General features: G+C 43.6%; 1 protein-coding gene across 2 annotated transcripts in view; it reads left to right on the top strand.

The window, feature by feature from the left end:
* The first annotated feature begins 3,625 nt into the window (after positions 1–3,625).
* LOC144265319 (protein regulator of cytokinesis 1-like) overlaps positions 3,626–23,564 on the top strand; it is a 34,454-nt gene continuing 14,515 nt past the window's right edge. The window contains exons 1-6 of one of the 2 annotated variants that reach the window (XM_077817874.1): positions 3,626–3,871; positions 4,060–4,192; positions 15,820–15,942; positions 19,261–19,494; positions 20,137–20,307; positions 21,888–22,037. In XM_077817874.1, coding sequence (XP_077674000.1) covers positions 3,849–3,871; positions 4,060–4,192; positions 15,820–15,942; positions 19,261–19,494; positions 20,137–20,307; positions 21,888–22,037 — 834 coding nt within the window. In that variant the 5' untranslated portion in view covers positions 3,626–3,848. The remainder of the gene's footprint in view (positions 3,872–4,059; positions 4,193–15,819; positions 15,943–19,260; positions 19,495–20,136; positions 20,308–21,887; positions 22,038–23,564) is intronic. The other variant, XM_077817873.1, reaches the window with a different exon arrangement.

Genomic DNA, 23,564 nt, shown 5'->3' with positions numbered 1-23,564 from the left:
TCGCAGATTCAGCTACTGCCAGGAGTACATTATGACTTACCTGTATGTACATTTAGGACTGGTCTACACTACAGAGTTAGATCAACTAAGACTGCTTCCGTTGACCTAACTCTGTAAATGTCCACACTACACCATTGCTTCCGCTGATGTAAGTCACCCATTACACCGACATCATAACTCCACCTCCACGAGAGGTGTAGCATTAGGTTGATGTAGTTAAGTCAACACAGTGTCCGTGTAGACCAGTGGTTCTCAACCTATTTATCACTGTGGGCAGCATATGGAGCCCACAATGTGTTATGTGGGCTGCAGGTGGAGAATCACAGCGCCCTGTTCAAACACCCCCACAGTCCCCTATGCCCAGTGCCCCCCATGCAGAGATCCTACCACAGAGCGGGGCCAGGAGCAGAGTCCTGGGTGTGGGCCAGGCAGCAGTTGGACCCCAGGATCCCACTGAGCGGGGCCATGCGGAAGCCAGCAGCCAGACCCAGGACCCTGCTGTGCTTCAGCCGGACCCTGGGACCCATCCACCATGCGGGGCTGGGCATCAGCCGGCTGTTTGACCCGGGACCTCGCTGCCATGCGGGGCCAGGCAGCAGCCAGCCCCGTCCCAGATCCGGCTGCGCAGGGCCAGGCTGGGCAGCAGATGGACCTGGACCCTGCTGTGCAGGGCTAGGTGGCAGGTGGACCCCGCAACTGGACCCGCCGGACAGCCAGGACCCGGACCCTGCTGCATCAAGCTGGGCAGCCAGGACCCCCTGCACCCGGCCAGAAGTGGAGCGCGAGGCCAGGAGTGGAACCCCCACCTCAAACCTGAGGGTGCTGCAGCACTCCTGCAAACCCCTAGTTCACAGAGCCCCCCCACCCCAAAACCTGCCCAGAGACCCACTCTCCCACACCCTGCCATCCTATGGCACTCACCAGCCCCAAGCCTGCAGGAGAGCTCCTGAAGGCTGCCAGACGCAGTCTCTTCCTCAGCCAGCCCCACCCCCTGCCAGGCCAGAGCAGCTGTGTGCTAACTGGGCTGCATGCGTACACAGGTTGAGAACCACAGGTGTGGACACTGCATTACTTACATGGCCTTTGAGAGCCTGAGCTATCAGCCCTGCGCAGGGCTCACTGCTGGAGCACAATGCCCTAATACTGTCAGTTAAATTGGTAGAAGCACTTCTGGAGAGGATGCACACTACCGACAGAGGGGGCATAGTGTGGACGTGAAAAACCATAGTAATTACTGTGGTGGCTGTACGTCAGCCTAACTTAGTTGACTTAATTCTGTAGTGTGGACAAGGCCGTATAGACTGCATGAAAGAGCTTTCAGGGCAGATAGCCAATTGCCTAGTATTGTACTACTCTCTGGCTTTTGTCAGAAAGGAAAGAACGGAGGCACTCAAGCAACACTGTAGTGCCTTGGTAGGACTGTAATGCCAGTGTGTTGTGCTTTGTGGTGTAACACCTTGTACATGAGAACCAGGCATTGGGCAAATAACAGGAGTTTCCAAGCTGCAAAGCCCAGGCACGCACATCACAGGTTTCCCCAGTTATTAAAGAGGAAACCTTTATCCACTATTCCTGAGGGGTTATCTTCACCTAAAACGCTACAGCTGTAGCACTTCAGTATATACTACCTATGCTGATGGGAGGGATTCTCCTGTTGGCATAGATAATCCACTTTCCCAAGAGACAGCAGCTAGTTAGACCAAAGAATTCTTCAAGAGAGCTAGCACTGTCTGGACGGGGACTTAGGTTGGCTAAACTACGCCACTCGGAGGTGTGATTTCTCACACTCCTGATGTTAGCTATGCCAACCTAATTTTCTAGAATACACCAGGCCTCAAATTCGCTCCACCCTCAGCCCTTCTAGGTGCAGTCCTTGCCCCTCTCCTACCCCAACAAACAGGACAGCATTTTGGGACAGATCCTGTACATGAATACTTGCTGGAGGGGCAGATGGGCAGTTAAATGGCTTTGAGGGGAACTCCAGGTGTGTTGACATAATTGTACACATCTCCCTTCCCTACACACCCCAGTCTACTCTACACAAAAGTTCTCCCCTATATGGTCTCTGTGTGTCCCCAGTGAGACCATATACCCCTAAATACACCCACTATGCCCCCCAGAAACCCTATAACCCCTACAAACCCACCAGAGACCCTATACACACTCATTATGCTCCCAGACACCCTATAACCTGTACATGCCCCCCAGACCCTATACCCCTACGTATACCCACTATACTCCCCAGAGACCCCATATCCCCCTACATACACCGACTATACTCCCCAGAGACCGCATACACCCACTATACACCCCAGAGACCGCATATCCCCCTACATACACCGATTATACTCCCCAGAGACCCCATATCCCCCTACATACACCGACTATACTCCCCAGAGACCTCATATCCCCCTACATACACCGACTATACTCCCCAGAGACCTCATATCCCCCTACATACACCGACTACACTCCCCAGAGACCGCATACACCCACTATACTCCCCAGAGACCGCATATCCCCCTACATACACTGACTATACTCCCCAGAGACCTCATATCCCCCTACGTACACCGACTATACTCCCCAGAGACCTCATATCCCCCTAAGTACACCGACTATACTCCCCAGAGACCTCATATCCCCCTACATACACCGACTATACTCCCCAGAGACCTCATATCCCCCTACATACACCGACTATACTCCCCAGAGACCTCATATCCCCCTACATACACCGACTATACTCCCCAGAGACCGCATATCTCCCTATGTACACCGATTATACTCCCCAGAAACCGCATATCCCCCTACATACACCGATTATACTCCCCAGAGACCCCATATCCCCCTACATACACCGATTATACTCCCCAGAGACCCCATATCTCCCTATGTACACCGACTGTACGCCCCAGAGACCCCATATCCCCCTACGTACACCAAGTATACTCCCCAGAGACCCCATATCTCCCTACGTACACCAACTATACTCCCCAGAGACCGCATATCTCCCTACGTACACTGACTATACTCCCCAGAGACCGCATATCTCCCTACGTACACTGACTATACTCCCCAGAGACCCCATATCCCCCTACATACACCGATTATACTCCCCAGAGACCCCATATCCCCCTACGTACACCCACTATACTCCCCAGAGACCTCCATATCCCCCTACATACACCGATTATACCCCCAGAGACCCCATATCCCCCTACGTACACCCACTATACTCCCCAGAGACCCCATATCCACCTACATACACAGACTATACGCCCCAGAGACCCCCATTTCCCCCTTCGTACACCGACTATACGCCCCAGAGACCGCATATCCCCCTACATACACCGACTATACTCCCCAGAGACCCTACATAATCCCCCAGTGCCTCGGGGATTCCCCCCTCCCCGCATGATCACATGACCTACCCACGACCCCACCTCCGTGTGGTTCTTTTCGAGAAGGAAAACAAAGGATCTCGATTACTATTGGTCCCTGCCCCGAGCGCCCCGCCTTCCTGCCTGACGTCATCACAGCTCCCCAGTGTGACAGATGGTGGGCGTGGCCAAAATAGAACGCTGACTTTCATCCGGGCACCGCTCTGTATGTCACACGCTGCGTCCCGGAGGGTGGGTGGGTGTGCGTGCGAGTGAGGAAGGATTTCTATAAGACACGAGCTGTGAGTCGCTGTTTGTTTGGCCAATCGAGACGCGTTTCTGTGTTGTACGGCCGGTTTGAATCCTAGTAGCTGCCGTTAGGTTCGTTAGCCTGGAGAGCACCGCTTCAGCCGCGAGCCCGCAGTGTGAGCCCGAGAGGCTGAGCCTCCCCCCCTCGCCGCGAGGATGCCGAGGACCCCGCGCAAGAGGTGAGTGAGCGGAGGGGTGGACGGGGCTGCCTGTCCTGGGCGACAGCCGCTCCCCGGGCCTCCTGCTCAGCCTCCGCCCCTCCCCCCCCCGTGTCTCCCTCCGTACCCCGGCACCCCTTCTCCGCGTTGGCAAGCCGGGGGGGTCGGACGCTGAGCGGCCCGGGGCCTGACAAGGTGTTTCTCCTCAGTGAGGTCCTGGCCTCCTCCTTGGTGAGCAGCGTCAACCACGCCCTGGGGAAGCTGCTGGACATTTGGCACCAGATCGGCATCAAGGAGGAGATGCAGCTGGAGCGCATGCAGGCGGTCAAGCAGCACATCGAGGTGAAGGGGGTTGTGGTGGTGTGGGAGGGGTGTCTCCTCACCCTGCACCTCTGTCCATTTCTCTGCCCAGCAACAATCCTGCCCACTCCTCGTTTCCTCCTCGGTGGGCTCTGCTCAGCCTCATCTCTGTGCATTCCTCCTGCAGTTCCTGGGGTTCTTCATGGCTTGTGGGGGCTGCAGCTGGTCCCCTTTCCTCCTTCCCAGACGGGGAGTTGCAGTGGGGACGTGCAGAGGGACAGATGCTCACAATGGGGAGGGTAGCAGGGGCAGCTGAGCTGCTGGGCTCTTTCTGTTGCTTCCTGTGAGAATGGCAGTCCCATCCCGAGGGCAGGGGATGTGCCTCCTTCCTGCACCTGCCCTACCTGGCTTCTCTTCTCCAGGAAGTGGGGAAAACAGCCATTCAGAGGGAGGTTTTCTCCTAGCTGGCGCTAAAATCATGTGCCTGTCAGTGCCCTAGCTCTCGTCTCAAAAATATTATTTCCTGGGTTGTAACCTGGCCCACTTTAAGCACTGGTGTCCACCTGCTGCTAGATGTACTTTCCTGGGAACTCCCAGTCCATCCTGATATGTCCAGCACACAAGCCATAGAATGCCAGAGCTGCAGCTATGTATGTGGCCTCAACTTTCAACCCGCTGTGGTGCTGTGAGAAGAAATACATCAAAGGTTATAAAAACTACAGTAATGAGGGCCATATAAATACCATTTTCACACCTTTGAGTGCTTCTCTTTGCAACTGGAATATTTCCAATGTAGTTTTTAGATGAACTTTTTTGAAAATAAAGTTTTGCGTTATAGATAATTTCGATTCTGTTAATAGAAGCAGAGCACTGTCTTACACACCTTGCAAGCCATTTCTTACCATATTAGACTCTCCTCTCCCCTCTTCAAACCTCACTAGTACTGCAGCTCTTGCCTTAGAAAATAAACAATGAATGAGACAGGACTCTCCCATTAGGAATATTTTCTCTCAAATTCTCACAGCACAGGAAGATTTGACAGAACAAGAAGCAGTGGTCTCAAGTTGCAGTGGGGGAGGTCTAGGTTGGATATTAGGAAAAACTATTTCACTAGGAGGTTGGTGAAGCACTGGAATGGGTTACCTAGGGGGGTGGTGGAATCTCCATTCTTAGAGGTTTTTAAGGCCTGGCTTGACACAGCCCTGGCTGGGGTGATTTAGTTGGGGTTGGCCCTGCTTTGAGCAGGGGGTTGGACTAAGTGACCTCCTGAGGTCTCTTCCAACCCTAATCTTCTATGATTTGTCACCTGCATGTTCTATTTAGCTGCCTTAGCTGTGCATGCACAGAGTAATTTTAAATGGGTTGCAACTTGGTCAAATAAAACAAATCTTCATCAGCACACTCAATCTCTCTACTCTATGCAAAATTTCAACTCTGCTTGGGCATTTCAACAGTTAAGTTGGTAAGTTTTTTCTTGTGTGTTGTGACTGAAAAAGTTTGTTCAGACTATGCCTGAAAAACTTCAGATTGAAAGATAAAGGCTTTGGAAAGCTGAGCAACTGTGAACAGGGTTAGAACAGTAACTTCCAGGTATCTTTAAAACTGTACTTTTTTTTGTTGGAATAGTTATTGGTACAGGGTACCACCATGACACTAATTCAATCATAAATTCCTTTATTAAATCCAAAGACCAAATTATATTTATGCAATTGCTCTAAATGTGTCTAAAAAGCCTATATAACCAGGAATTACTACATCCAACCAGTAACAGATGTTCATAAGCATTTAATAAAGACACAAATGGACTAAATCCAAGGGTGCTTAGACCTATGTTAGTTTACTCCAACTTGGGCAGGCAGTTATTAGGAATGAACCCCTAAGAGTTCATCTTTTTATACCCTTTAACAAACAAGTGATTGCCAATTCCTAACTTTAGCTAAAAACTAGTTTTGGGTTGGGAACACTTACGCTTGGCATAGACGAGTTACAACTGAGCCCTTTTCTTCAAGATAACGTTGGTGTGTCAGGGATCACTATAAGTTTATCGTATCACAACTTTTCTTAGAATCCGCTCTGATAATGAGAAATTTCTTCTCATCACCTACATTGAGTTCAGCATTTTTACAACTTATCTTGCCAGCTACATTTTTTTCCTTACAGACTTCCCACAATGGCTAACTGACTTTTGTTTTACTTAAAACTACAAAACACAAATTTTCCTTTATTCCTACACTCTTGTACATGGTAGTTAGTGATGTGCTAAAGCTGAATTGTGCTAAGCACCTAAGTTTCTGCCTCCTCACATTAGTACAGAGATTTGAGCAGACACCAAGCTTACTACAAAACAGACTGATGTTTGTATGATTATCCTAGCTTTCCAAAATGAAACCTTAGGAGCTGTTGGAAAGGGAATGTAAGCTTGGCATACCCTATATGGATGGCCATTCTAAATGTATGAAGTAGTGCAACAGGTGCCAAATCAAAAATGAGCTAGAGATCTTAGGAGCTAGGGGAGCTGGACTGTGGAGACCTACAGCCCAAGGAAGTGGGCCAGACAGATCTGCATGCGGAAGTACCATAGAGGTTAGAGAGAGAAATGGCAGCTTCCACACGCTCAGACCCAGCTTTAGAAACATTTGGGATCCAAAAGTTGGGTCCAGTTACAACAGATTGTCCCCCTAGGAGGATTCAGCCAGATCTGTACCATGGAATTCACTAAATCTACATAAGTATACTAGCTCTGCAGTGATGGAAAGAGCAATAAAGTAATCGGTGGTCAATACATTGAATCTAAATACACATTGGGAGCTGCTTTGCTGAGTGAGTAGTGATCATTTTTACAGTTTTTCTGATCATGATGATACTTAAGTCAACAAAAGATTTGTCCAGGCTAGCTAGTTTGAACTAATGAACTACACAGATGTACAGTTTTCTTTACTCAATTTCTTAATTTAGGTATAATCTTGGTGCAAGATTTGGTTCATACTAGTCATGTCCTGAGCTTAGAGACATTGACCTTTAAAATATATTAAAATACAGCACAAGTGAAAGGTTTAGGCCTGTGCAAGGTCTAGAGAGGTGCTTAGGAAAAGTGATTAAATCTTATAGACCCAGGCCTGCAAACTAGTTTAAATAAGTAACAAGACAAGTGCAGGGTCAAATGTTACAGTATCTTCTATTTTGAGTCAACCATGGACCAAGTAGATCAGGATCATGCCATTTGAGAACTGGGGCTCGTAAATTGGATTTAGATATCTTGTTAGGGAATTGGTAGCATGTACAATTACTGAGGCTGTCTTGTGCCAAAGCTACCCTGAAGCACGGCAGCAGGCAGTTTTGACTTGTAAGATTACATGCATACTAAAGTAACTTAATCAACACTGAAACAGCTTATTGCCATATGGGAGCTACTTGTGAACATTCATTTGTTTTACAATACTTGACAAACCATCCAGTTTTTATGTTAAAGCAAACAAACCAGATTCTGCTGGCTTGATTTAGAGATTGGGAAGTATTAGAATTAAAGGGTAGGTCACTAATGATTAGATTAAGAGAGCCCTTCATAAAAAGCAATGGATGCCTCTATACCTCTGATTTAAACATGAGATTTAATATTGATTTTCTTAGCTAAGTGTGTCTGAACAGATTATCCACAGAACAGATGGTAAAGCTTGAGGACCAGAAAATACTGAAGGTCAATGTGTGAATTCAACATCTGTAACTTAAATGCCTCATTTTGTAACAGTAATTAGTATCCCTTTTAAAATACTGTAGCGTTCTAGTGCATTGAGTGCAGAAGTTCTGCCAGGTTGTAGCTATATTGTGTCCCCATAGATCAGAATAATCAGAGCAAATGCCTCATGACTTTCTCTGAGCTCATCTGACTACACTGAAATTTTATCCAATCTATTGGTAACCAGGATGGAGAGTTGTATCTCACTTAGAAGCTCACTGGATATCAGTTTAATTCACAGTCTGAAGTTAGTTACTGGACCAGGCTGAAGTAAATAGCTCTTGCAATCCTGCAAGCTGAGGAGATGAGCTTAAGCCTAAAGCTTTCCCTTTCTCTATTTGTAAGATCTAGAGATGTCTGGAGGCCACTGTCTCCTTGTCTGGGTTGCAATTAGTCTTCAGATATGGAGCAACTATGTAACTGGCATAGTGGAGGGAAGGGAAGGGAAGGGACAAACTAGTTTGGAGCATATGGGCAGCGTAGGAGGAGAGGTGCACATATATCCATTCATTTCTTTCTTTCATTTAAAAGTGAATTAAAATGACTGCCTTCTAGTTAAGCAGGAGAACATTAAACTTGCTCCAAATCTTTTACATTCAAACGTTCCATTGGGTGTCTGCTTTCATGTTGCTCTTCTTTCAGGCAAGATGATCCTGCAGCATTGTCCCAACAATTTCTGAAAAGTAGTAGTGAAACTTATTAGGATCCTATATTGGAGGAGAAGGCTCATGCTATTGGTAGTTGATCTTAGTCTCTGCATTATTGATTTGACTTACAGTTCCATTGATGATGGAGACAGACCTGTTGGGTCACAATCTTACAGTTCATAGAAGACAAAAATACCATGCCTCTGATAAACTTTGGGAGTGGGGTTTACTGATGTTAAGCATGAATAAACATATATATACACTGAAATAGATTGTGGAGTTTGTGAAGTGGTACTCAAAACTGGAAGGGTTATACATGAGTCACATAACAAATGCTGGAACATCAGGCATGCAGGTTTTTGTTTCCTTGCAACAGTTAATATTGAATTTTGCAACTAGTGTCTAGGTGTATGGAGGCAGGAGAGAAAACGTGCTGCAAGGATCAGTAACTAAGAAGAAGCTCCAAAAACTAACGCCATGTGCCTAACTTTCATGTGAATTAAAGACCTCTACTGCTTCTCTCAAACTGCATAAAATGTTGCTCTGTATTCTACTGTTTAGAAAATACCCAAGCAAAAACACCTTCTGTCATGCTCACCATGCTGTTTTATCTGATTTTCCTGGAGTTATTTTTTAGAGCAGAGTTATATTTCAAGTAGTTTCCTTTCACGAATACACAAACAAAAACTGAATCTGAGAAGCTTGGAATAGTATCATGTGCTACCATGAACAAGGAACTGCTAAGAGTGCTCAAGTATCCCATTATATAAATGGATTCTGATTAGGGCTGCCAATTGCAGTTAATGCAAGCGATTAATGCAAAACAAATTAACTAGATTACAAAAAAGTCATGATTAATCAGTTTTAATTGCACTGTTAAACAATAGAATACCAATTAAATGATTATAAATATTTTGTACGTTTTTCTACATTTTCAAATATAAGATTTCAATTACAACACAGAATACACATTATAGTGTTCACTTTATACTATTTTTATTACAAATATTTGCACTGTAAAAGAAAAACAAAATAAATAGTATTTTTCAACTCCTCATACATGTACTGTAGTGCAATCACTTAATCATGAAGAATTAGAATCATGTAGAATTATTTTTTTTACATAATAGCATTCAAAAACAAAACAATGTAAAACTTTAGAGCCTACAAGTCCACTTTGTCTTACTACTTGTTCAGCCAATTGCTAAGACAAACAAGTTTGTTTACAATTATGGGAGATAATGCTACCCACTTCTTATTTACAGTGTTACCTGAAAGTGAGAACAGGTGTTTGCATGGCACTATTGTAGCTGGCGTGGCAAGGTATTTGTGCCAGGTACACTAAACATTCATGTGCCTCTTCATGATTTCACTTGTTCTATTGATAGGTACCTAGAGGCTAAATAGAATAGTCCTGGGGGAATTCTGCGCCACTGCACATGGGAAGACTTTATGTCCTCCACAGCTTTCTTTGCTTCCCTGCAGAATAATGACTTTCTGATGGGGAAGCAAAAGGAAGGCACGAGCAGTCATGTGACCCTCCCCAGCAGTATGTTGTGGGTGCCCAGGGCAGCCGGCAGAGAGATAACTCACTGTGGAGCAAGGGGAGGGACTGCAGAAGACCCAGCTGGTGGCTCCTACCGTGGGCCGGGCTCAGCTGCTAGTCCCGGCTGGGCTGGGGAGGACGGGACTTCCCCTGCACGGCTTCTGGGGCTGTCATACCCACCCCGGATTTCTCTCCTGGCTGTAGGAAGCTCTGCAAACTCCCTCTCACCACCCCTACCCCTGTGCTTCCTGCACCCATCGGTCCTCGGCTGCAGGGGGAGGGATCACTGTACAAGGAGCTGCTCCCCCATCCACCCAACCCCTGGTGCATCCAGATCCCCCTCATACCCAGTGCCACTTCCCTTGCACCTGGACCACCCTGAGCCACCTGCACTTGGATCCCCACCTTACTGAGCCCCAACCAGCTGCACCTGGATCCCCACCCCACTGAGCCCCACTTCCCCAGCATCTGGACCCCACCACAGAATGCCCTCAGGAGTAACAGGAAGAGGGAGCAGGGGTTGTACAGTGTTTAAGCAGAGATACTAAGAATAGCTGTGTCTTGCTAACTAACATATGGGCAATATGATGTTTTATAGATGCTCCCAGAAGAAAAATAATTCATATAGGTTTCCTGAATGGATGGCGATCACCTGTTCTCCATCCACATAGGGGGAAGGTTTTGGTCTTTACTATGACAGAAGTTCACTGCTACAACTGCCTTTCTGAGAGACTGGAATAGGGGAGCAAAGTTGCACACTCTGTGCCAAATGATCAGAAAATGAGATGGGGAAGCTGGAGAGTATTGACACCTCATTTGTGTAGCTGAGTAGAGGCTGCCTGGAGTCAAGAAATACCAAAGCTGCATGTTAAGTAACTAACTACCACAGTGATGTTGCATGATCATGATGGGGAGGCAGAGATTCATGCTGAGTTGGTGAACTCATCTCCCTTGTGACTCATGGTAACTTAAGTTCAGGCTACAAAACTAAATTCTGATGCCCACCTTTGTTCACCCAGATGAGACCCTACTTAAGAACCATAGTTACCAACAGGGTGCTTGTATGGAATTTATTATCTATACTGCAGGAGCCACAGTCCTGGACCAGGAACCCATTGTGCTAGGCAATGTGTGGCAAAGGCCATCCTTGATCCAACGTGCTTAGTCTGTTTTTTATGACATACTTCAATAGCCAAAACCAAATGCACCCAGAAAAAAATACTGTAGTGCTGTTTGTATTTCAATAAGTATTTGAGGGTTATTGAATAATCTCTCCTCTCAAATGAGGTACTAATCTTAGAGTTGCTTGTAATAGGCTGTGACCATTTACATTTACATCTAAAATTCTGAAACTTCATTAACTCATTAATTATGGGCTCCTGCATACAGGATAAGTCCCAAATTTTAACTGACTTTCCTATCAGAGAGTCAGTTGTCTTGGATTTAAACCACTTAAATGCCTCTCAAGTGAAAATATGCCATATGTAGCCCCCTAAGAAGCTATTTATATCTTTACAAAGGAACTAGGAAAAGACAATTTGACTTTTTCAAGGGTCTCTTAGGCATGAATTAGCAAAATGTGCGTTAAGTCAGATTTCATAAATGGATAACAAATCTCTCAGGTAGGCAAAGCCAGCTGCCCAAATTCTAGTGAAATAAAAATAGAGATGCTTGATAGGCATACTTTCTCGCCACTGCTAAGGTACTTTGTAGTTCTTAGGATCACACATGACATGGAAAAACATGCCCCCTACTTAGACTAGTTTCCTAACTAAATGTTAGACATGACAAAGAAGGATTTAAATACTGGGTTGGGCCAGTGGTCCACAGGACCAGTGTCTTGCCTAACAACCGTTATTGCCAGATGCATCAGAGTAAGGTGTTTGAAATCCCAAAATGGACAATTATAGAATATGTGGCCTGTAGCAACTTAACTGATTACACCCCTCAGAGGATGGCTAATACCCTTAAATCTGAGGGTTTATTGCTTTCTAACACTTTCTTTTTAATCCTGTCTTGTAATTGTGAGTGTCTTCATCCATATAAATACCCAACATGTATTGATCCAGCCATCTGCAGTCTCCAGCTGTGCTTCAGCAGCAAGTTGTAGCTGTATTCCAGTAGTTAGCCCCATATTGCCCCTCAGATCATATGCAAAGTAGCTCCCAACTTTCTGGATCAGCTGGTGATGGATATAGGCAGCAAGTGCTGTACAATAGAATCCTGAAGAATCTCCTAGAGCTGATTTATTCTTCTGTTTCCATGAACATGGTAAAACATAGCCTATTTGCAGCTTAGTGGTTTGGCTGTCTGAGGTAGCAAGCTTTGAAAGATTCCTAGCGACCTATTCCACTTCCTTCCTGGTCTCCAAATTGTTGGAAGTCATCAGAATGATCTGAATTTGAACAACTTAAAACAAGTCACTGAAAACGAAGTTGAAAATGGAAACATTGAGTTCTCCTTGACATGTCTTCAGCACTTTCCTAAACACTTAACCTAATCAGATCATTGCACTGACATTTTCTCAGGTTCTCTTGTGCATTTCCAGAACCTTCTCAATGTAACTCCTCTCATGGAGCATTAATTCATTCATTGGGATGTATCGGCAGGAGTGTCGTAAGCAAGACATGTAAAATCTTTTACTCTACTCCATGCTGATTGGGCATCAGTTGGAGTATTGTCAGTTTTGGGTGCCACATTTTGGAAAGATCTGGACTTTCTCCAGTTTGTCCATAAGAGACCAACAAAAATGATTAAAGGTCTAGAAAACATGACCTATGAGGGAAGACTGAAAAAGTTGGGTTTGTTTAGTCTGGAGAAGAGAAGACTGAGGGAGGCTATAACAGTTTTCAAGAACATAAAAGGTAGTTACAAGGAGGAGAGGGAAAAATAGTTTTCCTTAACCTCTGAGGATAGGACAAGAAGCCGAGGTCTTAAATTGCAGCAATGGAGGTTTAAGTTGGATATTAGGAAAAATTTCCTAACTGTTAGGGTTGTTAAGCACTGGAATAAATTGCCTAGGGAGATTGTGAAATCTCCGATATTGGAGGTCTTTGAGAACAGGTTAGACAAACACGTGTCAGGAATGGTCTAGTTATTACTTGGTCCTGCCTTGAGTGCAGTGGACTGGACTAGGTGACCAAATGAGGTCCCTTCCAGTCCTAGTAATGAAGTCTATTACTAATGAAGTCAGCCTGTTAGATTGGGATCAGTGGGGGGACTTAGTGTTGAAGATAGGTCTTTTAAAAGGAAACTAACTAAAATGGTGCGTGTGCTGTGACAGTCTACATAAATGGCAGTTGGTTGATCACTATAAATGTCATTAAGTTGCATGAATAAAATTCCTCCCACTTTGTATAAAAGAAATATCTAATTCCTTGCTTTTATGAGAGCTTTTTATCAGTTGATATTGAAGTGCTTTACAGAGGAGGTGAGAATTATCACCGTGTTAAAAATAAGAAAACAGGTGAAGTGAATTTGATGAAAGTAATTTTAGCATCTGCAAAAGTGGACATGCATACTGAAACTTGATGCGCAAAATCTAGCGATATTAAGGGAACATAGCTCTAGGTTTAGTCCAAACCTTAATGTGCACAGAAAATTGGGCCTGAGAGACAAGGTAACAATCCTCAGGGACTATTTTCTAAGGATTGCTACCTTCTTTTTTCTCTGAGAATATTTTCTAAGCATATGAAGCTTCTGACTATATCTAGGCCTTCATTTCTCAAACTTCATTGCACCATGACCCACTTCTGACAATAAAAATTACTACATGACCCCAGGAGTGGGGACTGAAGCCTGAGGTTGCTGCCCTGGGTTGGGGGGCCCAAAGCCCAAGCCCAAACACCTCAGGCAGGTGGGGCCAAAGCCCAACCTTAGGGGCTTCAGCCCTGGGCAGAGGGCATGTAACCTGAGCCCTGCTGCTGAGGGCTGAAGCCACTGGACTTCGGCTTCGTCCCCGGGGACTGGGACTTGGGTTTCAGCTTCATCCCTAGGCCCAAGCAAGTCTAAAGCCAGCCCTTGTGACCCCGTTAAAATGGATCCCCTGATCTAGACCTGTGTTCCCTTAATGTCCCAAGATTTTGCACATTGATTTTCAATATGCATGCCCATTTTTGCAGATGTAATGACTTTCACTAAATTATTTTCATGTGTCTTAAGAAACATGATTTAACAACTGATATAACGTTAGTCAAGTCACCTCTTGGCCATTCACCAGAATACTGTGCAGGAATCCAGCTGCTGAATCCTCAGCTGCCTTAAGCCTCCAAAATCTGACTGGACTTCAGGCACTGCAGTTTTCTTGGATCCTCTAGGCACACTTGGGCCACAGACACTGTGTCTGCTCTCTTCTGAGAGCTGCAACGCTGTGGCCTGCTGCCCAGTCCCTAGAACCAGTGCTGGCCACTCAGACTCTCCCCATAGCTTAAACACAACCTCTTTCAGAGCTCCTGCTATGGGATGTTCTGGGTTCATAGTTTACCTTCTCAAGGGGAATATGAATAGTGTAACACAAATGCACTTTGCACAGTATTCTAAAGCCCGTACTGTTACTCACATGAGGAAATACAGTTCCATACAAAAATAAAACCTACATACCTTTATCTGCTGCAGTTTCTTCACCATTCCAGAGCATTCTTTGGGCTGGGGTCAGTCGTCTGGACAGATCCAGGGTCCTTCTGCTGCATGGTTTGTGTTCTGAAACATGGACACTTCTCTCTCCTGCCCAAAAGCTCCCATGTGGCTCTCCCAGTCTTCCCACTGAGAGTATATCTACATTGCAAACAGGAGGTGTGATTGAAGCACATGTAGGCATACCTGAGCTAGCTCTGAGTCAAGTCACTACAAGTAGTAGTGTAACTGCAAGGTCACAGGCTAGCCACCCAAGTAGCCTAGCCTGGAACCATGGGTACATAGTAGGGCAGCAAACATGTGCTGCCACACCTACACCACTAATTTTAGCCAGCTGGCTCTATCATGGCTAGCTTAGGTGTGTCTACATGTGCTGCAATTGCACCTCCCTGACTGCAGTGTAGGTGTACCATAATCCTTTTTAACCCTTGCTTTATCTGTCCTCTTTGGAAATTTTCCGCTCCCCCCGCCTGCCCAACAAGTAGGCAGAAGTGTAGCTACTCCTAGGCTCCTGCTAACATCAATATAGCTATTGGCTAGTCACAGTACAAACATTAAAGTTAGGGATCCTCCATTGTCATGGTTTACACTTAAAATTTAGATTGATCTAGCTACGTTGCTTAGGGGTGTGAAAAAATTCACACCCTGCGTGATGTAGCTATGCCTACCTAACCCTGGTGTAGACATGGCTAGGCTGATAGACGAATGATTCAGTTGACATAGCTACCACCACTTAGGGAGGTGTATTACCTACAGCAATAGGAAAAACTTCCATTGTTAGACACAGTTTTTATCTATGCTACAGGGTTAGTGTTGCATAGCTATAGTGCCAAAGCTATGCTGCTGTAGTCCCTGTAATGTAGATAAGCCCTTAGTCTGGTGTATTTCTGATACAGGTCCTGTCAGCAATGGTGGATAAACAGAAATAGAGGCATTTCATGATACTGCAGTTTTCATAGTGGCAACCTCATAACATTAACCAGAAGTTGTACAGCAATTTACAAATTATACTGATAGTTTAGCGCTGGGCCCAGTGTTGGGCTTGATTACTGTGAAGTATGTTAGATCTATCCAAGTTATTAATAATTATTTTGTACCCTTTCCTGGGCAGGATCTGTTGAACGAAATGATTACAGAGGAATGCCAGTTAAAGGAAAGAATCGAAAGCAGCATTGAACGCCGTAAAAAGGAATTGACGTCTCTGAGAAATGAGCTGTCACTGGATCCCTACCTGGTAAGATGGGTCTAGGTTTATTATGCCTGACACACAATCTACTAGTTGACTCCAAGGTTAAAGTTGCTGTTTGAAACTGTTCAAATATGGATTAAATGTTCCCATGTATGTGGTCTTTTGATGTAAAATTTCAATGTTAATATTTATGCTCTTTGAATTTTCTATACAAGTTTTGGGTTTTTTCTTTTTCTTTTTGGTGTTTTCTCCCCCCTCCCCCACCATACAATTTTCATAAGAAATCTAAAGCTGGTCTCTAGCAGAACATCTACCTCTATTATAATTTGCTTTTAAAAGTATGGGTCTATAGGGATCAATTCTGAGCACATCTGCTAAAACAAGTAGTTTATAGAAAAATACTAGACTAAAGGTCACTTTGCTTTTTATATTAACAAACAGTTAATGTAGCTGCAGAGGCCATCAGATCTCTCCCTTCAGAGAAATTCATGAATTGCCTATTGAAAAATGACTGCTACTGTGATCTAAAGACTGAGGGCTCAGGCCACATCAGTTAAAATGGTTGCCATTTTGCTACAGTAGGAAAATGTGGAAGCTTACGAAGCCTTTGGCAAATATGACCACTGCCTCCTATTGTTCCCGGTGAGAAGGATACTCCGTTGATATCAGGAATGATTGCAGCTCCTCCCTACTGTTTCAGGAGTAGAGAGGATCCCTGTGGGGAATAAAGGAATATGAGGGGCAGGGAAAGCCGGAGAGGAAACTGGGACATGTTTCATAACCTCAAACCCGTTTACTTGTCTTGCACAAAAAATATTAGACTACTTCCTTCTCTTGCCTTAGTATAACTTAAACATGATCTCTATCTGCTATGTTCAGCAACCATTGTGAGCTGTCATGACTTTGTCCAAGGAAGACCAGTCTCCAGAATTCCATGTTGTCTGGTACACATGGAGCTTAATCCTTGTGTAACCTTGCAGTAAACCCCCTGCGACATGGGACATTGGTCCTGACAAACTTGATAAAGTTGCCTTTGAGTTGCCTTTGTCCACATAGGCTTGTTTCTTAGATGAGAAGTCATTTTCCTGGTAGCAGTGGTATGTGCTCTCAGTGACTAATCTGATTTAAATCAAGTCTTAAGTATAATGTGGTGGTGCAGACACAGTTTGGAAAGGAGTTCTGCATTAGTGATGCTGTTCTGCCCAGAGTGTTCCATGCCTGTGTCACTGTCTGGCCCAGTGTAGCTCTGAATGGCCATCAGTCTTGTGAATGGACCCAACTGCTGGACCCAAACGTTTGGTCCCTTTTCCTATCTCTGAGGGTTTCAGGCAACTCCCAGGTGCAGACCCCATGTTTGACATTCTTCTGAGGCAGTGGGACACCAGAGTTTGGCCACCTTAGACCCCAAAATAGTACCTCAGCTCTCCTGGGCCACCAATTGCTTAGACACTTTTTCGCTGGAGTCTTGCAAGCTCCACAACTGTGGCTTCAGGGACAATGTGCCAAAAAACACAGGCTTAGGTATCTGGTTAAGAAATTCCTGTGTGACCTTTTTAAAGCATGCTAGTGTTAGATTTTTTGAAAAACGCAAATTTGAACATAGCCGCCACCACCTCCCTTTCTTCCTTGTCTGATCTTGCTACTCCTGTGAATCCTAGGTTAGGACTAGGAAGCACTGCCTGTCTACCTTAATCTGGTCGTCTTGCACATGCTGGTTGTCTGGCCACTTTGTTTTAAGAGGAGTGCTTCTCTAATAGTCTTTGTCCCCCTTTTGCCCATATGCTTTGGTAGGGGAGTTCCAAGTCTCAGCCTACCTCCCACGCCCCATTGGCTTCTGTGCAGCGTCAAAGTCAATGGCTCTACCAGTTGAAAACCCTTTGTTGCAGTTGGAGAGAGTCTTTGAATGTTGACTGCCCTTTAAGGCTCTGACACAGTGTCTGTCTTTTCACTAGGTGTCAGATCCCTGTTACAAAATGCTCTAATCCATAAAGGCGATTGCAGCATAAAATAGCCCCCCTGAAACAAAATGAGGTTCACCAAACAAAACGGGTTTCAAAATTTGACACAGACATATATCCCCAACTTGTCACAGCTTACATCTCCATCCCGGAAGACTTACCTCCATATGCTCTGTTAAAATCCTTGAACATCTACTTAGAGCACACTAAAGCCCCTAAAGTCCACCCAGTGCATAAGGTTTTCATACCAATGTGCTGGTTAATTCAGTTACCAAAAGACCATGGCAAAGTGTATGTCTGTTTCACACTCCTTTGACCTCCTTGGCCCGAAACTACAAATCCATGTCAATCAAGGGTTGCTAGATTGGAGATAAGAGTGCATAGCTTGCTTTAGGAATATTTCTATCACAGACTTGCCAAGCAGTTTACAGGCTCCCCTCCTTTCACATTCACACTGTGCTGTTGCTTGGATTGATTATCTGTATAGGACTCCTTGCGCTCCAGAACTTGTTCCGAGGGTTAGATGGCCAAAATCTTGTAACCAGAACCTGTTTAATTGGATGGTCCTTCTTCTCAGTTGACTGACTTTTGACAGAGTGTTTACTCTTAGAAGTGGGCTCATTGTGCTTGAATATTGAGAGATCTTGAAGGTTTGGATCAGGTATACATATACTCATTATATATTAACTCTAGTTTAAAAAAAACAAACAAACCTGCTTATACTATTGGCCCTGTTGCTCCTCACTGTAATTGTGCTGTTTTCTTCTGCAATATCCCTTGAGATTTATTGCACTAAAGAGTGCAAATTCTGCACACAGGGTGTTCTCTTAAAGAATTGAAAACTTGCCTGTAATTTCCCTCTGATCATATGTTGTGGGTTTCTCATGTACCTGCTACTTCTCCTCAGTTTGGATTTTTAACACTTTTCTAGATGTTTCCTCTTGCACCTTGTCCATTCTTCTCTGACACACGATATTGTAGTGATCATATTGAATTGGCTTATCCTTGGAGATTTGTCTCCTGCTCAATCAAAGGAATTGACTGGAATTTTGGAAGGTGTCTTTTATACTTGTGGGGATGGGCCTAGCTATGTGATGGCCTGTAAGTAGGGGAGAAAATGGGGTAGGGGACTGTCTCTATAGCTGCCCGAAGGATTAAACTTCTGGGCTACGGGAATTTTATCAGTCTTAGGTGAAACAACTAAGATCCCAAGAATGAGAACGTGAGAAGGTAAGTAACTTCAGCGAACAGAAGTACAGGTCTCTTTCCCTTCTAGTTGCACACACTGAAGTTTTGGTCCATCACACATTGATTGTACCTGACTACTTTTCTTGATGCCAAGTCACAACCAAATGTTGCAAGGCATTATGTATCCTTACGATTACATGCTTCAAAAACTTCACAGGCTGAAGAGGGTATATCCATCCTTCAGATGGAGAAAGATCTACGACTGGCATTAGACGCTACACTCAAAGAAAAAAATGAGAGGCTGGAGGAATTAAAGCAACTTCAGCAGCAAGATGAAAAGCTCTGTGCTGAGCTTTTTGCTACCCCTTACTATATACCAACTGGCAGCATTCCGAGTCGTTCACAGCTGGAAGAGTTAAAGGAACATGTTAGGATGCGTTCAGATGAGAAGGTAAGTGATGTTTTAAAAAAAAAAAAAAATCCAATAAATAGAGTGTGATTTGGGGCTATAGAGGAAAGTGTTTTCCACCTCTGCATTTTAACCAGAAAAGAATGCTAGTTGCAGTGTCCTCTGATCGCTGAGTGTAGCTAATACTACTTAGTTTAATACTGATTTTTAATCCAGTTTAATTAAATCATATTATGGCCTAATTATCCGTATATATTTAAAGGCATTATATAGCTGAGACATCTCACCCTGTTTAAGGAGTTCTTTAAAAGTTATTATGGAAAATAATAGTGATGAAATTTTAAAATGTTTGTATAAAGTACAACTTCACACTGTCTAAGAATAAAATTTTAAATGCTGTTCCCATGAACTGAGTTCCCTTTTCTCCCTTTGTGATTACCAGATAGTACTTGGATAATGGCGTACACTTCAGCTTCTGTGCAGTGCTTTTAAGTTTTAGATAGTTTTTGTACAGTATAGTTACAAAGCTATCAATCCATACTCAGAAAATGGAGTGACCTGAACTAGCCAAATCATATTACTTTCGCTATTGCCTTGACATGGTATCTTAATCTACAGAGCCTCAGTATGAGACAATATTCTAACCAATTGTATATAAAATGCTTGTTTTTAATTTTTCAATAGAAACAATGTCTGGAAGTTTTTCTCAAACTAAGAAATGAAATCAGGCAGTATAATGAAGAGATTGGGCATACACCTGATTCGACTCTTGAAAAAGAGGCGCTTTCTGATGATGAGGAACCTTTTTGTCTTGCCAGTAAGAACATTGAAGCTCTTCAAACACTTGTTAATAAGGTTAGATTTTTAAGTGACTAAGAGAAGATATAGGAACTGTTCTTAACGATCACATGTAACACTGACACCTATAATTAGGCTGCGTAAGCATTGCCATTATAATACTTCCTACATCCTTAAGAACATAGGAATTGCTATGCAAGAGCAGTAGTAATCCATTGCGTCTAGTATTTTGTCTGGCAGTGGCCAGATCTAGATGCCTCCCCTCCTCCTCTTTGTGGCTATATGGACAGGATTGCTATCCTGTGCTTGGTGCTCCCTTAGGGCTCAAGCAAAGCCAGGGGAGCAGACAGAGTGCCTATTTTTCCCCCTTCTTCTTAGCCATTAGGCTTCTGAGAAGCTGAAGCAGAGTAGATGGACTAGCTTTTTCTAGCACTCCTATTCACACTCTTTTGAGTGCTCTGGGGATTCAGGGGAGAAAAAGGTAGCACCATGCTTTCCTTTTTTCAGTTTAGTTTGCCTCCTCTCAATTCTGAACAAAACTGCAAGAACTTATTATAATTTTTTCTAGACCAAGAACCAAATACACAGGAACTCAAAGCCCGTTCTTAAAGATAGCTATATTGAATAACTAATATCCAAATACCATATATGGTAGCATCTGTTTTATGATGAGCATACAAGCCACATGTTTCAAGACAATTAAATGCTAAAGTCTTTCAGTGTGTCTTGACTTCCTTGTTCTTTGTTCTGTTAACCTCAGAATTGATAATAAATAAGCCATTGGCAGTATATGCGCAATGCCTTTAGATTGGAAATAGAAGGTCTTAATTTAAGTACTCTATCAAATAAACCTGTTCTGCAACAGTTCGCTAACTCATGCTGGTCCATAAAACACTTGAAGCTGCTGGAACCTTGTCTGTTAGCGCTGGTGGGATTGATAATGTTAATGCAGCTGAGTTGGTGGGAATATTTTAAATCCCTGGTATACATGCAGTCTTAGAAATGGATTCTCCTATTTGTTGTTGCATGATAATAGGCCAGCTTGAGAGCTTCCACTATCTACTCTTTAACAATTTTGTTTGAGCTTCCAATGCTATGTCTAACGCTTCACCAGCAATAAATTCATTTAATATAATAAACTTCAGTCTTCAGGCATGTCCTGATAAGAATCAGCCAGAAGGGAAGGGTTATGACTGTTTCCACAATGTACCATAAACTCTGAGTGGCAGTTGCTATTAGTAATGTCAAGTGATGATAATTTGCAGGGTTACTGGCAACTCTTGATTTCTGGTTGTATTGATGATTTAAAGATGTCTTTCTATCGGCTTACATCAGGAATGAACTAGACCTTTGGACATTACAATAACATTTGTGTTAAAGAGTATAACCTTGCATCAAAATAGTGACTTATACTTAACTGTACAGATCCCACAAACTTAGTGTCCTCACTGCAATGCTGTAAGAACAAGCTTTCTTCCTTTTTCCACATCTTTACTAGAGCGTGTACATTATTTCTCTTCCATTGTGGGTTGGTTCACCTTGCTATTATACTGTAATTTCTCAGCGTTCTTCTACATTAAGGTGCTATCCTCTCTGAAGTAAGTTTACCTCATGCTATCATACTATGTGCCTTGTAGTTGCAGTTGAAGAAAGAATCAGTAATCTCAACTCGGGAGGCTCTCAAGGAGAAGGTACGACTTCTGTGGAATAGACTGCACTGGCCAGTAGAGAAGCAGGAACAATGTAAAATGAATATTAAAGGCTCCATTACTCAAGAAGTTACCATGGTAAGACAAAACCTTGCATATTTTTCATCAGACTACTTCCCCTGCCTTTCTTCTTACAGAAACTATTTTAGGTTTTTCTTTAAATAGACAAGCTTTGTCACAAAATCCAACTACATAAGAAATGCAAGGCTTACACTGAGAACTCACTCTGAGTGAAGGCAAACCCTTATGTATATTCAGATTCCCCTTAAAGTGGTATTTTTGCTGGCAATTGAACCTGTACTACTGTTGCTTTCAATCTGAGGTTGAAACTCTGTCTTCTGAAGTCAGCAACACTTGGGCATGACTTAGGTGCCCTTCAGTTTTAGAGTTCCTTGCAGTTATTGGTTCAATTTCCAGACAGGGTGGATAAAAATCATTATTTAAAACAAGATTTTTTTTTTAAATTAGGTTAATTTACCTGTTAGTACTCCTTCACTATTTTACCACTTTATGGGCTTAAATTGCTAAACATATGTCTTGTACTATTGGTTTCTTAGTTGGTGATAGAATTTCAGATTGTACATTGATCATTTCTGCCAAGATGTTTCACACTCAAAATGTTTATATGCTGAAAAAGACAAGCTCATAGTGTGAACGCAAACTTGAACACGAAATAGGGGAATAAAAGCCCATGCTACATTTATAGTCTGCACCACTTTCTGATATATTGAACTTCTCCAAGTTAAAAAAAGATGACATATATTTCAACACGCTATACTCATCACTTTGAAGTGACTTAAAGCACAAATATCACTCACGTAAGTGGTTTTAAAAATCCCACCCTTGGGTACCTAAATGCGGGTGATGCCTTGCCTTGTCACAGTGCTCACCAGGCATCGCAAGCTGTTTAGTTTAGTGTGCGATAGCTCATTCAGGATATGTTGGGCTGTACTGACCATTAGTTGGATCTTGAAATCTTGTGTCAGTTTTTGTAACAGCTAATGCTATTAAGACCTTGAGTGGTGGGGGGGATCTCTTAATCAAAACCCTGGATGTTGCATAAATGTTAAACAAATGTTTCTGGTGGTGGTAAGTGTTCTCTGAATAGAAATTAAGTAGCTACCCATAGGGCCAATGGGTATCTTGAATTCAAAGAAGGCATCACTTTCTTCTGGAGGCAGAAAGCGAGGCAGGAGAAAAATGTCTCTGGAAAGTAATCTTACTCATTTTGGTTGCTTAAACTTCAGTTATAGCCCAGGGCCTCAACCAGGTCAAGACCCTGTTGTGCAAATTGACTCATTTGATTGGATAGAAGCTTCTTATTAAAATGGAAGCTGTGGTGTCAGTGCTTCAGGAAATCAGGCCACTTAAGTCTAACTTTAGGGACACAAACTTGAACACATTCTAGTGGACAGTGAAATATTTAAAACAGCATTCAGACTGCATCAGGGCAAATGCAGCGAAAACTAAATCACACTGGGAGGAAACCTGAAGGCTCTGAATAAGAAGTGTGTGCGCCACTCCCTGTTACAATCTGTAGGCAGCAGAGGTTGATGGAGTTCTTGGTCCTGGACAATTAAATTGATCTAATATCAAATTCAAAGT

The sequence above is a fragment of the Eretmochelys imbricata genome, chromosome 5 (genome assembly GCF_965152235.1).
Source record: "Eretmochelys imbricata isolate rEreImb1 chromosome 5, rEreImb1.hap1, whole genome shotgun sequence".
NCBI lineage: Eukaryota > Metazoa > Chordata > Testudines > Cheloniidae > Eretmochelys > Eretmochelys imbricata.
The sequence above is the reverse complement of the archived record's forward strand: the minus strand, read 5'-3'. Positions and strand labels throughout refer to the sequence as shown.